Below are 15,993 nucleotides of genomic sequence, written 5' to 3'. Positions count from 1 at the left end.
AGACAGACACATAGAGATTCCTGCCTTTATTAGAGAGAAAAATATGTTCAGCCCCCTCCCTCCGAAGCTTCGAATATTCGATGTTAATTCCTATCGAAGCTTCGAAGCTCAAAAAATGGTATTCGGACCAGCCCTAGTACAGTTATGACAATAGCGGAGGAGAGTACTCAATATGATATAGAAGAAGATGATTTCGGAAGTCTAATGCTTGAATCAGGTGTATGTGGCTACCTTTACAAGCCGCATTATAGCGAAGAGCAGCCGAGGCAGAAGACCTGCCTGCCGCGGACGAGGAGCCCGGACTGGCTCGAGTTAGGGCGGACTGGTGGCGCCGGTGATCTCACTATGCAACTACGAACACAGAGATAGAGTCCGTCTGCGGCAAAGAATTTCAACGATGACAATTTCTCCTGGACGAAATCTCTGAATCAGACGAGGACACGGACGTTTGTGTTGTGAACTATCCTAGTTTCGCACCGCATATGTTCTGACTGAACATCCCGGTACCATGCAATAATTCACCTTTTCGAAAGAAATACAAACGAGGAGTAATGCACTAATGAGTTCGCCAACTAACTAGACATTTTGTGTGAAATGAATTTCAAGCTCTGGTGGTAGCTAGCCTTGTAGACGGAAGAGTGATTTCTCTTATAGGCAGATATGCAATAGCATCCAGCTGCAGCCCCGCAGACTCACCTCCGGCTAGACACCACTGGCTGGACACCAGTGGATAGACAGCCTACGTCATTTCCATTTTCTCCGTCATTTCCGTTTCGCCGCTAATTTCCGTTTTCACCGCTGGATGGACAGCAATTTTATTTCCTATTTTCACCTCTGGATTGACATATATTTATTTTATATTTTCACCTCTGGATAGACAGCATGTTTAGTTCTCACCTCTGGATGGACAGTATATTTATTTTATATTTTGACCTCTGGATAGACATATTTATTTTATATTTTGACCTCTGGATAGACATATTTATTTTATATTTTCACCTCTGGATAGACATATATATTTTATATTTTCACCTCTGGATAGACAGCATATTTAGTTCTCACCTCTGGATGGACAGTATATTTATTTTATATTTTCACCTCTGGATAGACATATTTATTTAATATTTTCACCTCTGGATAGACATATTTATTTTATATTTTCACCTCTGGATAGACAGCATATTTAGTTCTCACCTCTGGATGGACAGTATATTTATTTTATATTTTCACCTCTGGATAGACATATTTATTTAATATTTTCACCTCTGGATAGACATATTTATTTTATATTTTCACCTCTGGATAGACAGCATATTTAGTTCTCACCTCTGGATGGACAGTATATTTATTTTATATTTTCACCTCTGGATAGACATATATTTATTTAATATTTTCCTATATGCCCCTCCTTGAACTGCCACCTTACCGTGGTGGAGGGGTTTGAGTACCCGAATGAACCTAGGAGATATGTTGTCTGGGGCTATATGCCCCTGGTAGGGTCTCCCAAGGCAAACAGGTCCTAGGCGACGGGTCAGACTAAGAGCGGTTCAAAAACCCTTATGATGCCAAAAAAAACGAGGACCGTGACGTCGCCCGGTATGGCGCAGCCGGGGCCCCACCCTGGAGCCAGGCCCGGGGTTGGGGCTCGTATGCGAGCGCCTGGTGGTCGGGCCTCCCCCCATGGGGTCCGGCCGGGCTCAGCCCGAAGGAGCAACGTGGGGCCACTAGGGTTGTGCCGATATCATCGTCCATCGTGATGGCTGACCGACATCACGATGGAGAGCCACCATCGTGATGCCACGCCCCCCCAAATTTGTACCGGCAAAAGTGCGTGTTCAGTGCTGTTCGCGAGTGTCACGAGTCACCACAGCAATCAACTAACCGCTTACGTTTCTGTGGTAACCTACAGCTCCAGCACTGGGATTCAAGCAGCTGCAGCTTGTTTAAGGTAATGGCGAAAATCATTTTAGAACAGCAGCGAAAATGTAAAAGTAGGCTATATAAACTTTAATAAATCCTTTTATTGAAACGGGTGCTTTGCTGTGCAAAGAGACATTTCGAAACATTTCACCCGCTGACCGCTGGTACTTTCACTTTTGCCGCAGACACTTTATATATTATAAATGTGTCCTATTGTTGATAATCCGTGCAGATTTCAGTTGACGATTCTGTTTAAAGTTATTAATAACAAAACATGAATGAATGAGAAAGAAAAGAGCAGGATGTGCTTTATATTGAAAATAAATATTAAAAGCGCGAAGTCGGATGCTGTGCGTGCTCCGAGCGCAACACGGATCAAATGCTTTGTCTTAGGTTGCGCGCCTAAACTGGCAAATAAACACACAAAATTTTCAAAATGCCAAGTCGAGTATTCCCCTAAACACAGTAGATGTAAGCTACTCTCTCTCTCTCTCTCTCAGTCAGCACTATTCCGTAGCATTAAGAGGGAACCCCCCCCCCCCCCCGACGATATCATCGTCCATCGCGATGTTTTACTGTTAACATCGTCAACTGCCAATTTAGGGGACATCGCCCAACCCTAGGGGCCACCCTCCCGTGGACCCAGCACCTGCAGGAGGGACCGTAAGGGGCCGGTGCTAAGTGGATCGGGCGGCAGTCGAAGGCGGGGGCCTAGACAACCCGATCCCTGGACGCGGAATCTAGCTCTAGGGACATGGAATGTCACCTCTCTGGCGGGGAAGGAGCCTGAGGTTGTGCGTGAGGTTCAGAGATTCCGACTAGAGATAGTTGGGATCACCTCTACGCACGGCTTGGGCTCTGGAACCACACTCCTTGAGAGAGGATGGACTCTTCACCACTCTGGAGTTGCCCATGGTGAGAGGCGGCGGGCTGGTGTGGGTTTGCTTATAGCCCCCCAGCTCAGCCGCCATGTGTTGGAGTTCACCCCGGTGAACGAGAGGGTCGTTTCCCTACGCCTTCGGGTCGGGGATAGGTCTCTCACTGTCGTTTGTGCTTACGGGCCGAACGGCAGTGCAGAGTACCCGGCCTTCTTGGAGTCTCTGGGAGGGGTGCTGGAAAGTGCTCCGACTGGGGACTCCGTCGTTCTACTGGGGGACTTCAACGCCCACGTGGGCAGCGACAGTGACACCTGGAGGGGCGTGATTGGGAGGAACGGCCCCCTGATCTAAACCCGAGTGGTGTTCTGTTATTGGACTTCTGTGCTAGCTACAGCTTGTCCATAACGAACACCATGTTCAAGCATAAGGGTGTCCATCAGTGCACATGGCACCAGGACACCCTAGGCCGGAGGTCGATGATCGACTTTGTGGTCGTTTCATCCGACCTCCGGCCGTATGTCTTGGACACTCGGGTGAAGAGAGGGGCGGAGCTGTCAACTGATCACCACCTGGTGGTGAGTTGGATCCGATGGCGGGGGAGGAAGCTGGACAGACTCGGCAGACCCAAACATACTGTGAGGGTCTGTTGGGAACGTTTGGCCGAATCTCCTGTCAGAGAGATCTTCAACTCCCACCTCCGGCAGAGCTTCGACCAGATCCCGAGGGAGTCTGGAGATATTGAGTCCGAGTGGACCATGTTCTCCACCTCCATTGTCAACGCGGCCACTCGGAGCTGTGGCCGTAAGGTCTCCGGTGCCTGTCGAGGCGGCAATCCCCGAACCCGGTGGTCCTATCGGGCCTGGCTGGCTTGTGGGACTCCTGAGGCAGCTGATGGGTACCGACGGGCCAAGCGGACTGCAGCCCGGGTGGTTGTGGAGGCAAAAACTCGGGCCTGGGAGGAGTTCGGTGAGGCCATGGAGAAGGACTATCGGTCGGCCTCGAAGAGATTCTGGCAAACTGTCCGGCGCCTCAGGAGGGGGAAGCAGTGCCCTACCAACGCTGTTTACAGTGGAGGTGGGCAGCTGTTGACCTCGACTGGGGATATCACCGGACAGTGGAAGGAATACTTCGAGGATCTCCTCAATCCCGCCGTCACGTCTTCCATTGAGGAAGCAGAGGCTGAGGGCTCGGAGGATCCATCACCCAAGCTGAAGTCACCGAGGTAGTCAAGAAACTCCTCGGTGGCAAGGCACCGGGGGTGGATGAGATCCGCCCTGAGTACCTCAAGTCTCTGGATGTTGTGGGGCTGTCTTGGCTGACACGCCTCTGCAACATCGCGTGGCGGTCGGGGACAGTACCTTTGGACTGGCAGACCGGGGTGGTGGTCCCTCTTTTCAAGAAGGGGGATCGGAGGGTGTGCTCCAACTATAGGGGGATCACACTTCTCAGCCTCCCTGGGAAAGTCTATGCCAGGGTACTGGAGAGGAGAATCCGGCCGATAGTAGAACCTCGGATTCAGGAGGAACAGTGTGGTTTTCGTCCCGGTCGTGGAACACTGGACCAGCTCTATACCCTCTACAGGGTGCTGGAGGGCTCATGGGAGTTTGCCCAACCAATCCACATGTGCTTTGTGGATTTGGAGAAGGCATTCGACTGTGTCCCTCGCGGCGGCCTGTGGAGGGTGCTCCGGGAGTATGGGGTCCGGGGCCCTTTGCTAAGGGCTATCCGGTCCCTGTACGACCGGAGCAGGAGCTTGGTTCGTATTGCCAGCAGTAAGTCAGACTTGTTCCCGGTGCGTGTTGGACTCCGGCAGGGCTGCCCTTTGTCGCCGGTTCTGTTCATAATTTTTATGGACAGAATTTCTAGGCGCAGCCAGGGGCCGGAGGGGGTCAGGTTTGGGGACCACACGATTTCATCTCTGCTCTTTGAGGATGATGTTGTCGTGTTGGCCTCATCAAACCAGGACCTCCAGCATGCACTGGGACGGTTTGCAGCCGAGTGTGAAGCGGCTGGGATGAAAATCAGCACCTCCAAATCCGAGGCCATGGTTCTCAGTCGGAAAAGGGTGGTTTGCCCGCTTCAGGTTGGTGGAGAGCTCCTGCCTCAAGTGGAGGAGTTCAAGTATCTTGGGGTCTTGTTCACGAGTGAGGGAAGGATGGAACGGGAGATTGACAGGCGGATCGGTGCAGCTTCTGCAGTAATGCGGTACCGGTCTGTCGTGGTGAAGAAGGAGCTGAGCCGCAAGGCGAAGCTCTCGATTTACCAGTCAATCTACGTTCCTACTCTCACCTATGGTCATGAGCTGTGGGTCATGACCGAAAGGACAAGATCCCGGATACAAGCGGCCGAAATGAGCTTTCTCCGCAGGGTGGCTGGGCGATCCCTTAGAGATAGGGTGAGAAGCTCGGTCACTCGGGAGGAGCTCAGAGTAGAGCCGCTGCTCCTCCACATCGAGAGGGGTCAGTTGAGGTGGCTCGGGCATCTTTTCCGGATGCCTCCTGGACGCCTTCCCGGGAAGGCGTTCCGGGCATGTCCCACCGGGAGGAGACCCCGGGGAAGACCTAGGACACGCTGGAGAGACTATGTCTCCTGGCTGGCCTGGGAACGCCTCGGTGTCCCCCCGGAAGAGCTGGAGGAAGTGTCTAGGGAGAGGGAAGTCTGGGCATCCCTGCTTAGACTGCTGCCCCCGCGACCCGGCCCCGGATAAGCGGTAGAAGATGGATGGATGGATGGATGGATTTTCACCTCTGGATAGACATATATTTATTTTATATTTTCACCTCTGGATAGACATATATTTATTTTATATTTTCACCTATGGATAGACAGCATGTTTATTTTCTGTTTTCACCAGTGGATAGACAGCATTCTTTGCAGGCTTAATTGCACACGTCTTTTCCGTATTGTCATTTTACTTTTATGACTTAAAATATATAATATAAAAGCTGTGTGCAAATTGAAATATGATCTTTATCATATCTCTTTACATAAAACAATTCTCAATAATATTTTTAATATTATAACATCAATAATTCATGCAAACTGCATCACAAGAACCACCTTGAAAATATATATTGTTCAGATCATATCACTATTTTTTGTGACTTAAATTCAGCCTAGATCAATGATAAAATTAGTCAAATCTGACCATCAGAATGAAGATGCCACAGTCAGGCCCGTAAGGTTGTGGGGGAAGTCCCTATTTCAAGAGAAAATAAAACACAGTTTGTTTTACAGTTCCAAATAAACTATTGCACACTGTGCACACCACACCTCATTCCTGCCCCCTAAAACTGGCAGTCTGGGCAATGCTCAGGAAATTCAGGGTCTGTATAAAACCCTCGCAGGTCTCCACGTCTTCCGTTTCCACAGTACCCCACCCAGTCTTTGAAAAAACATCTGCAATTTCTGCATTGTACAATTTTAAAAGGGACACACATGTCTCTTACAGCCTGGGGCAGTTTTTTGACATTCACCACACCTAAAGCAAGAACAGATGTACAATATGATTAGAATGAGCATGTTTAGTTCACTAATACCTTTAAAAAACACGACACAGTACCTTGAAAACAAGACGATTTTTTTTAACTAGCTAGTTTGTGCATTTGAATTCTGACATGACCTATAAATCATCGACAGTTTATTATTTTTTCTTACCGCTGACATCTGCATGGCGCGTCAAATTTGAAAAGTGAATGACGATACGGAAATTACGTCAATTTGAAAAGTGAATGACGATACGGAAATGGCGTCTGCTGTCCATCCACTGGTGTCCAGCCACTAGTGTCTAGCAAGAAGTGAGTCTGCGGGGCTGCAGCTGGATGCCTCTCCAGATATGCGCTGTTCTGGATTAGTGGGAGTGGCTTGCGGAGCTGTGCAATGTGGTGCATTGTGGGAGTTGTTGTCTTTCATACAAATGCGTCCTGAAGTTATTTTTTGTCTTTCCTCGGTCACGAAGGCACCAAATTCAAAATTTATTTTACATTTCGACTACATATATGACCCACTTTCAATAAAAAACAATGTTCCTATGGGTGGAATGCCCCTTTAACTTAACTGAAGCTTAGCAACAAAACAACACAAACTCTCATTTGAGGTTAGAATATGTCATTTATGTTGTAAACACAGACTTTATTTTTACTCATTAACTGTTATTCTAATTACTATTCTTTTTTTTTTTTCTTTTTTTTTTTGCCCAGCCACCACCCCCCCGTCTTCGGAGGTCAACTTTATTTTTATTCATATAACAAAATAAGACAGATCATATGTTTGTAAATAATAAAGAGTGACAAGCCGTAACAGGGAGACAGGGAGGTACACAGACAGACGGTCAGACAGGCACACGGCCAAACAGACAGATAGACAGACAGACAGACAGATAGACAGACAGATAGACAGACAGAGAGGAGTTATAAGTGTGGGATTGGTATGTCTGTAAGTGTGTGACTGTTAGGTGTTGTTAAGGCAGATATATTGGAGGGGGGGGGGTAAAGATGGTTGGAGGGGAGGGGTGGAGAGGGGGTGAGTGGGAAAGCACGTGGTTTACATTAGCTGTTGAATTTGTAAAAAGGTTATGAGAGGATTTATGAGCTATGGTTTCTTCTGTCAAAATGAATTCTGTAATTAGATTAGTCCAATGAGTGAAATTGCAAGATGATTTTGATTTCCAGTTTTGAAAGATTATTTTTTTAGCGATTGTTAGAGAGACAAGAACTGGGGTTTTGTATTTGGAGGGGATGGAGGTTTCTGAAGTATCTCCTAGGAGACAGAGTGCAGGAGACAGTGGAACTCTGCAGTCCAGGATCGAAGATAGTATGTTGGTTAATGTGATCCAAAGAGAGTGAACAGGCTGGCAGAGCCAGGTTGCGTGGAGATAGGTATCTGTGCTCCCAGAGGTGCACTGTGAGCAGGTGTCTGTGTCAGATAATTTCATTTTAAATAGTTTACTCTGAGTGATGTGGATTCTGTGGATGGTTTTATATTGTATGAGTTGTAAATTGGTATTGGTGGTCATAGTAAAAGTGTTCCTGCAGATCTGTGTCCAGAAATCCGGGTCGGAAGATAGCAGGAGGTCACTTTCCCACTTCCCCTTGGGCAGGGTTATTGTGGGGTTAGATGAAGCGATGAAGCTGTAGAGTTTAGATATAAGTTTTCTTGGATGGTTGCCTATCTCTAATAACTTATAACTTATTTTAGAAGGCTGTAGGGTGTTAGTTAACCCTCTGGGGACCAAGCTGTTTTTGGGGCCCTTGAGATGTTCTGACATGCTCTGACATTTGTGCTTTTTTCAGTTATTTATAAACATGTTAATGGCAAAGGTGTAAATTCACTCTATATAGCACAAACAGGGCTACCATAATATGCGAGCAACGTGTATGTAGATGTTTGTATTTTTAAAAGAATAATGTTTATGCGTGGTTATTGGAAAAAAATTAAATGAAAGTTGCTGAATTAAGACCACAAAACACATATTAAATATGTGTCCACAAGACTTTTGACTAATTGATGTTGTCCCTTTGAGTTCTAGCTTCAAAATTATGTGAAAATAGTCTTGCTTTATCGTTCACAAAAAAAAATACATTGATTTAAATGGTGTAAAACAGGTTTTGCTTGGAAAGCCAATATGCGAGGGGGAGGAGTAGTTTACACCTTAAATTACAAGGTCCCACCCACTCTGCATAATGACTCTGCATAATTAGCCATTCATTCAGGTGTGACACTGACTGAGCCACAATGCAAGGACAAAATATGTATTTAGAAGAAGACTTATATTGACCATTTAAGATTTCGCTTACATCTATCTTGTAAATATGTTTTGCTATTTTATTAAAAATGTTACAATTACAACAATAATTACAATTTCAACAATATTTCAAGTGTACTCTTTCTTTGTAAAAAAGAAAAAGAAAAAAGATTATAGGCCTACATTTTATCATATGTATTCATTAGTTTGAATATAGCAAATATATATATATATATATATATATATATATATATAATATATATAAATAATATAGTTATATATAGTTATATATATATATATATATATATATATATATAACGTTAGATATGAGCAGAAATTGCTTTGATGTGGCAGTATATTCTACAGTAGCCTAAAAACTGTACCCAAATCTAGTCAACAAGTGACTGACTGTAACGTTGTTTTTATGAAATATTAGGGCATATAAATGCTAATTTGCAGTTTAATACGTTGCTTATACAAATACATTTTATTTCAACATATTCCAGTCGATTTTTTTCTCATCTCAGTAGGCTATAGCAAAGCAGTTTATTCTTTCACACACAGACGCGCGATTCATATTTAGGCTAAACAGTCTTTACAAATATGTACCCTTCATTCATCTCACAGAAAGGCGAGTCATATTCTAGAAATGCGATTCATCTTTTTGCGGTTTGCATAGGCCTCTAACGTTATTCCATAACGTTATTCCACACTTGAGAAAAGAAAACAGCCTACCTCACTCCTCAGCGGGATCTGCTCCTCATATCAGGAGATATTGCTCCTCATATCAGAGGAAACTTTTCTCCATAAACTTTTCTCCATAAGGTAGGCTATTATGCCTCACTCGATTGCGACGCGCTTTGTTTACAGCTGATGTGGGGGCGTTTCACAGACTGAAATGGTTCTCAGAATTTGCGTTTGAATAGCACGCGCTCTCCGGGGAGTGGTCAAATTACTTTTGAATGGCTCGTAATGAGCTCGACTGGAGTCGCTCTCTTTTTGTACAGATTACAGAAGCTGAGAATATTTGTTTTTTATATAAATTACTTCATTTAAAAGCTGCGATCTCAAGCTTTATGCCCGTGGGTCTGTTTGCCTGTTTGACTGAATTTTCGCGGAGTTATAGATCATTTTCGAACGCGTTTCAAATGGGAGTTTACTGACAGAGAGAAGGCAGAAATCGCATCATGTTAATATTTCTTTATTTGTGAAAAAGCAAAACACTTTATTTTTATTGTGAGTATACAGAAAAAAAATAGAAACTGAACAGGATCGATTGATGTATTACACGAAAATGAAAGATCAAAATTAACAGAGCATTTAGTGTTTATTTTCATTGCTAAAAAAAAAAAAACGAGCAAAACGCGCGGGCGCGTTTTTGGTCCCCAGAGGGTTAAAGTTATTTTGCTTTGAATTAAAAATTTAAGCTGTTGGTAGTGGAGAAATTGGTCTCTTCCGATCCCGAATTTCTGGACAATTGAGGTGATTTATGATTTTCAAATACGTGGTGAAGGTGAGTGATGCCATTTTGTTGCCATTTGGGGAAGTGGATCGGTTTATTGTGAAGACGGAGGTCAGGGTTGTGCCAGATGGGGGTATACCTACATGGAGCTTGGGGTGATTTGGTGATTTTGTTGGTTTTCCACCAGGCTGACAGAGTTGTTGCTATTGTAATGTTATGATAAAAGTCCAGTTTTTTGATTGACTGTGGTAGAAAGGGGAGATCTGCGATTGAGTTGGGGGAGCACAAGTATTGCTCAAGATCAAGCCATGGGTCGGAATGTGTCTGTTGTTGAGTCCATTTATATAGGTATTGTAATTGGTTTGCCAGGTAGTAGTGCATGAAATTTGGTGCTCAAGTCCGCCTAAGTGTTTTGTGTTTTGGAGTGTTGTAAGTGCTATCCTTGGTTTTTTATTTTTCCAGTAGAAGTGAGTGGTGAGGGAATCTAATTTTTTGAACCAATAGTCTGTCGGAGTGATTGGAATCATTGAAAATAGATAATTGATCTGGGGGAGTATCTTCATTTTGATTGTTGCTATACGGCCTGTGAGTGTGAGTGGGAGCTTGTTCCATCGTTTATAATCATCTTCTATTTTCTTGAGGAGTGAGGCATAGTTGAGGTTGTATAGCTCTGACAGCCTGGGGGAAATTGATATACCTAAGTACTTGATGTTACCCGTGTTGAGGGGAAGGGAGGGGTCATGAGCTGCAGAGTCCACATCGTCTCCTAATAGCGTTAGTATAGTTGATTTATTCCAGTTGATTGTGTAGTGAGAGACTTTTGAGAATTTGTTGATGACATTGAATGCTTCATTAAGTGATTGTGATGGAGTTTGTAAGTATAATAGTAAATCATCTGCATATAGACAAATTTTGTGTTGAGAGTTGTTGACTTGGATTCCTTTAATTTTATTGTTTTGGCGAATTGCTGCTGCGAGTGGTTCGATGAATATGGCAAAGAGGGATGGAGAGAGTGGGCATCCCTGTCTGGTTCCTTGGTGCAGAGTGAAGCTTGGTGAAGTGATCCCATTTGTGATGACTGCGGCCCTTGGAGAAGTGTATAGTGTTGTTATCCATTGAATGAACGACTCTCCAAAACCAAATTTATGGAGGGTGGTGAATAAAAATGTCCAGTTGACCTTGTCAAATGCTTTTTCTGCATCTAGTGATGCAACTATAGTTTTTTGTGACTGTCCTTGTGCAATGCTGATGAGATTGAAAAGTCTGCGGATATTGTCTTTTGCATTTCTGTTTCTGATGAAGCCTGTCTGGTCTGGGTGAATTAGTGAATGCATAACTGTTTCAATCCTGGTAGCTAGAGTCTTTGTGATAATTTTCAGATCAGTGTTGATTAATGAAAGTGGGCGGTAACTAGAGGGATGTGTTGGGTCCTTATTGGGTTTCAGAAAAACAGTATTGAGCGCTGTGTTCATATGTGTGGGAATGGTACATGTGGTTTGGATTTCTGTGAGTAATTTGTTAAAAGTTGGTGATAAGATGTCCCAAAAGTGTTTGTAGAATTCTGCCGGTAGTCCGTCGGGTCCAGGTGATTTATTGTTTTGCATGCTTTGTAAGGCTTTGATAAGTTCTTCAGGGATGATGGGTTGTTCTAAAAAGTTTGCTTGTTCTGTGGTTAATGAGGGAAGGTCCAGATTGTTAAAAAAAGAGTCAATTTCAGATTGTAGAGGTTGGGTGCCGTTAGTGTACAAAGAGCTGTAGAAATGGTGAAAAGAGTTATTGATTTCTTGAGGGTCCTGCGTAGTTTTGCCTGAAGTGTCCAGAATAGATATATAGATATATATTGTCTTTTGGACAATGTCCAAATGTAATGTAATTTATATTTTCAAAAAATTTAAAAAGAGTTCTTTCAAACGATACCTACCTTTTGACTCTCCTTTCTATAGTTTTGGAGTTATTATGAGTATATAATTTTTATATAGTTTGGAGCAAAATTTGCTGTTTCAGTCTTACCAGTTAATTTCTCTCTGTGTGTGTGTGTGTGTGTGTGTGTGTGTGTGTGTGTGTGTGTGTGTGTGTGTGTGTGTGTGTGTGTGTGTGTGTTGTGTTTGTATTTGTGTGTGTGTGTGTGGGTGTGTGTGTGTGGGGGGGAGGGTGTCTTATTTGCACTCTTGATGTTTTAGAGTGTCACCCCTTCATTGCTGTGCACTTTTTTTCTGCACAGTGGCTGATTTGTAGTTTGTACCACCAAAAGTTTCTCTGAGTTTTCGTATTTTTTCGTATTTCCCATTCATTTCCTATGTCGGTCATTTTTGACCGGGAGGAAGCTAAGTGTGACTATTTTTTTACGACCCTTTAACATATCCGAATCATGTCCATGATTTTTTTGTGTGTTCACATAGCTAATACAACAAAAGTCACCAAGTGTCATCCCATTCCGATGAAGCAAAAAAAAAAAAAAAAAAAAGTATGTATACGTTTTCGGTCATTTTTGACCGAAGAAGCCCAGAGGGTTAAGGAGTTGCTAACCAAAAAAAAATCTATTCTAGAGGAAGAACGGTGGGCTGAAGAGGCATATGAATATTCTCTTAGCAGTGTGTTCCTTGCTCTCCAGCTATCGCCAAGGCCATAATCCGTCATGTGTTGTTTAATTACTTCTGATGAGTGACAAGTTCGTCTGTTACTGTGATTATGTGTACGGTCAAATGATGGATTGGGAACAGTATTGAAATCTCCGGCTACTATGAGATTTGTGGAATTGTACAGCAGAGAGAAGAGATTATGAAAGGCTGGCTGGCTGGCTCGTTCAAACAGACACAAAACATAGATGGACAGAACACAAATATAAACGCTGCTCTGCACATAAATAGACAGGACACTTATACAAAAAACCGACATACACTATGTGGGAGACAGAGAGAATGGCGAGTAACAAGAAAAAAAGAAAAAATTACTGGGAGATAATAACACAATGCATGTGTTGCTAGAAGCAGACATGACATTGTGGGAATAGAAGAGAATAAAGAGGAGAAAAAAAGGAAGAAAATAAAAAATAAGAGACATCAGGGTCTATAATCAGAGTTCAGTAATAACTTTTGGAGTGATGAATGAAATATGTAACAGGTTATGGCAGTATGGCTATATAGAATGCATTTTGGAACAGTCAGTGTTGGAATGGAAAGTGAAAGTTTAGTTAGGATACAGCCACGTAGTGATGTTTGGATCGCGGTAGAGTGTTCCATCCACGTAAAGTTTGTCTACCGAGAATGTAGCTCACTTTCCTTCTTCACGGAAACGCTTCATCATCGGGACTAGTTTTCGTCTGCGATCTTGAATTTGTTTGGGTAAACTGATCGTACATCCCATACGTGGTGTTCTTCAGCTGATTTCCTCTGCTTTTAACGAGTTCTTTGTGCTTGTATTTTTCAAATTTAACGATTATTGGAGGTGGCTTTTTGGGGTCTTTGGATGGAAGACGGTGAGCTCGGTGGAAAGTTATCTCCTCAACTGTTGCTGCAGGCAGTTTGAGCGAGTTGTGCATGAACTCTCTTATTGCCTTCTCTGGATCGTCGGGTGTGTTTTGTGGAGGTATGTTTATTCCAGAAAATATGAGATTATCGCGCATGCTGCGACATTGGATGTCCAATATGGTTTCTTGCATAATTAGATTTTCTTTGGTGAGTTTTGTGATTTGGGTGGAGAGGTGTGATGCGTTTTTTTTTTAGTTCAATGTTATCTTGCATTAGAGTTTCGATTTGGGATTGGGAAAATTCGAGACTAGCTTTCAGATCACGGATGTCTATATGGAGAAGTTGTCGAGTATGGCAAGTTTGGAGTTTATGGATGCGAGTACACTGACCTCGACTGTAGTTTCCTCGTCTGTTTCAGTGGATGAATCCCGTTTGCGTATTTTCCTGTTTGGTTCTGACATAATGTCCAGATTGTAGAAATAGCTGTCGATGAAGTTGAACAGGTTATCCGGGTCTTGACAAGATTGGTTATCCAGTATAGTGAAGGTTGTTTTCATAAGTGAGTGAAGTTGATAGTAATCCGGTGTTTGCGTTTGCGTTCAGAGCGCTGCCATGTTGGTTCTCACCCACAGTCTCGCGATAGTTTCAGTCTCGACACATCAGCCCTCTCCCTCTAATTACTATTCTATATACCCATTAGAAATGCCCATGGCAGCCTGCAAACTGACATCATGACTAAACAGTTGCATCCATTGTAGTCATTGAAGTTGCTTGTAGTTACTTGTCAGTGTGGGGTTTTGTATTCATCAAATGCTTGTGATTAAAGTAGATTTTACTGATGATCTTATTCTCCACAGGTTGAGCCCCAGCTTTACTCTGTCCATCATTATGGAGATTTATGAGACTCGCTCTCCTCAGTATGTGTCCAGTCTGATGAGTTCAGCAGGAAATGACATCAATCTGAGCGGCAGAGTGTTGGACTCTGTTCACTGCGCTGCCCTGCGCTTCACTCTCGAGAACTGCAACACTGTTAAACTCAATCTGCTCTGGACCTCCGTAGCAGAGGAGGAGCTGGAGAGCTTTCTGCCTTTGCTCAGCAGAGTCACACAACTCAGGTTAGCTGATTTACAGTACTGATATTATAATGGCTGTTGTTTTGCTCAAGAATCTCTTTGTTAACAGTGTGTGTGTGTGTGTGTGTGTGTGTGTGTGTGTGTGTGTGTGTGTGTGTGTTAGTGTTGACAGGCTGCTGCTGCTGAAGCTGCTTCATTGCTGCAGTTCCTCTGATCTCCAGCAGGAGACAGCATCTGTTCTGCTCTCTGCTCTTCACAACACACTGGACTTCTCCTGCTGCTCGGCTCTGGATTTAACACACATACTGGAAAATCAACAACATTTGATACTGACCGTTAAAGACTGTAAAATAATCTCATCTGTGCTTCAGAAAAACCAAAGTGTTGTGAAGTTGATTTTACAGGACTGTGAGATCTCTGATACGGCCCTGAAACAACTTTGGCCAATCCTGCCTCGAGTCCAGCTGAGGTGAGAAACCTGACAGATCCTTTTCATTACTGTTATCACACAGTCCACTTATTTATCTCCATATAAACTCCCTGTATATTATTCTCATGTTTGTCGTTGTGTTCTCCTGTCTCTCATCAGCTGTAGTAAAGCTTTGCTGCTGCAGTTTCTGGCTTGTATTAAAGCTGGATCTCAGAGAGGCTCTTCGAGGAGGACTGAGGCTCTTTCACAGGCCTTGGGAGGAGAGATGGACCTCAGTCACACTCAGATGGACCCGAGCGCTTGTGAACAGCTGGCGCTGTTTCTGGAATATTCTGAAGGGCTGAAAGAACTGGATCTCAGTCACTGCAAACTCACTGATCACTGCATGAAGCCGCTGATGCCACATCTGCACAAAACTCAGACTCTGGAGTGAGTTACAGAGACACGGCAGCAATAGACAAACACTAAACGTGTTTATTTCTGTTATTTTATTGTTTCTGTCTCATTTCTTCTTATAGTGTGAGTCACAATAATATCACAGATGAATCAGCAGAGAGAATCCACAGCGTCGTCTCCAGTCACAGCAATATCCAGACTGTGCGGTAAGTGTGTGTGTGATCTGTGTTTTATTTCTGTATGTTTATTAACCCTCTAACCCACATCATTTATTAATAAAACAGAGAAGTTTTAGTGATTTAACTAAACAAAACTAAAATCATTTGATTTTTACGTTATAAAGTCATATCTGTTTTCTGTAATGTGATTAAATTAATTGTTTAATTTTAGTTTTAGATCCACATTGTTGAAGGGCCACATAAGCATTTTTTTAAGCATTTAAATATGATTAAGTAAGTCTGTAGTTTTGATATATAAAAATGCGTATTTAAAATTAAATTTACTTTTTGACTGAAGGTCCTGACTTTTTTTCACATCACATGACTTTATATCATATTGTGGTGAATTTGGTGTGTTCAGGCTGTTCGGAAACAAAGTCAGAGACAGAAAGCAGTTCATCGGAGA

General features: G+C 43.3%; 1 protein-coding gene across 1 annotated transcript in view; it reads left to right on the top strand.

Moving 5' to 3' along the window:
- The window catches only part of LOC311297098 (uncharacterized protein), a 312,417-nt gene that overhangs the window by 295,950 nt on the left and 474 nt on the right, over positions 1 to 15,993 (top strand). The window contains exons 51-55 of the mRNA XM_084419211.1: positions 14,328 to 14,585; positions 14,707 to 15,012; positions 15,133 to 15,402; positions 15,492 to 15,575; positions 15,949 to 15,993. The exon at positions 15,949 to 15,993 is cut by the window's right edge and continues 474 nt beyond it. Of these exons, the coding sequence (XP_084275337.1) occupies positions 14,328 to 14,585; positions 14,707 to 15,012; positions 15,133 to 15,402; positions 15,492 to 15,575; positions 15,949 to 15,993 (963 nt within the window). The remainder of the gene's footprint in view (positions 1 to 14,327; positions 14,586 to 14,706; positions 15,013 to 15,132; positions 15,403 to 15,491; positions 15,576 to 15,948) is intronic.

The sequence above is a fragment of the Rutilus rutilus genome (assembly GCF_951802725.1).
Source record: "Rutilus rutilus genome assembly, chromosome: 9".
Taxonomy (NCBI): Eukaryota; Metazoa; Chordata; class Actinopteri; order Cypriniformes; family Leuciscidae; genus Rutilus; species Rutilus rutilus.
This window is presented reverse-complemented; position numbering and strand designations above follow the sequence as displayed.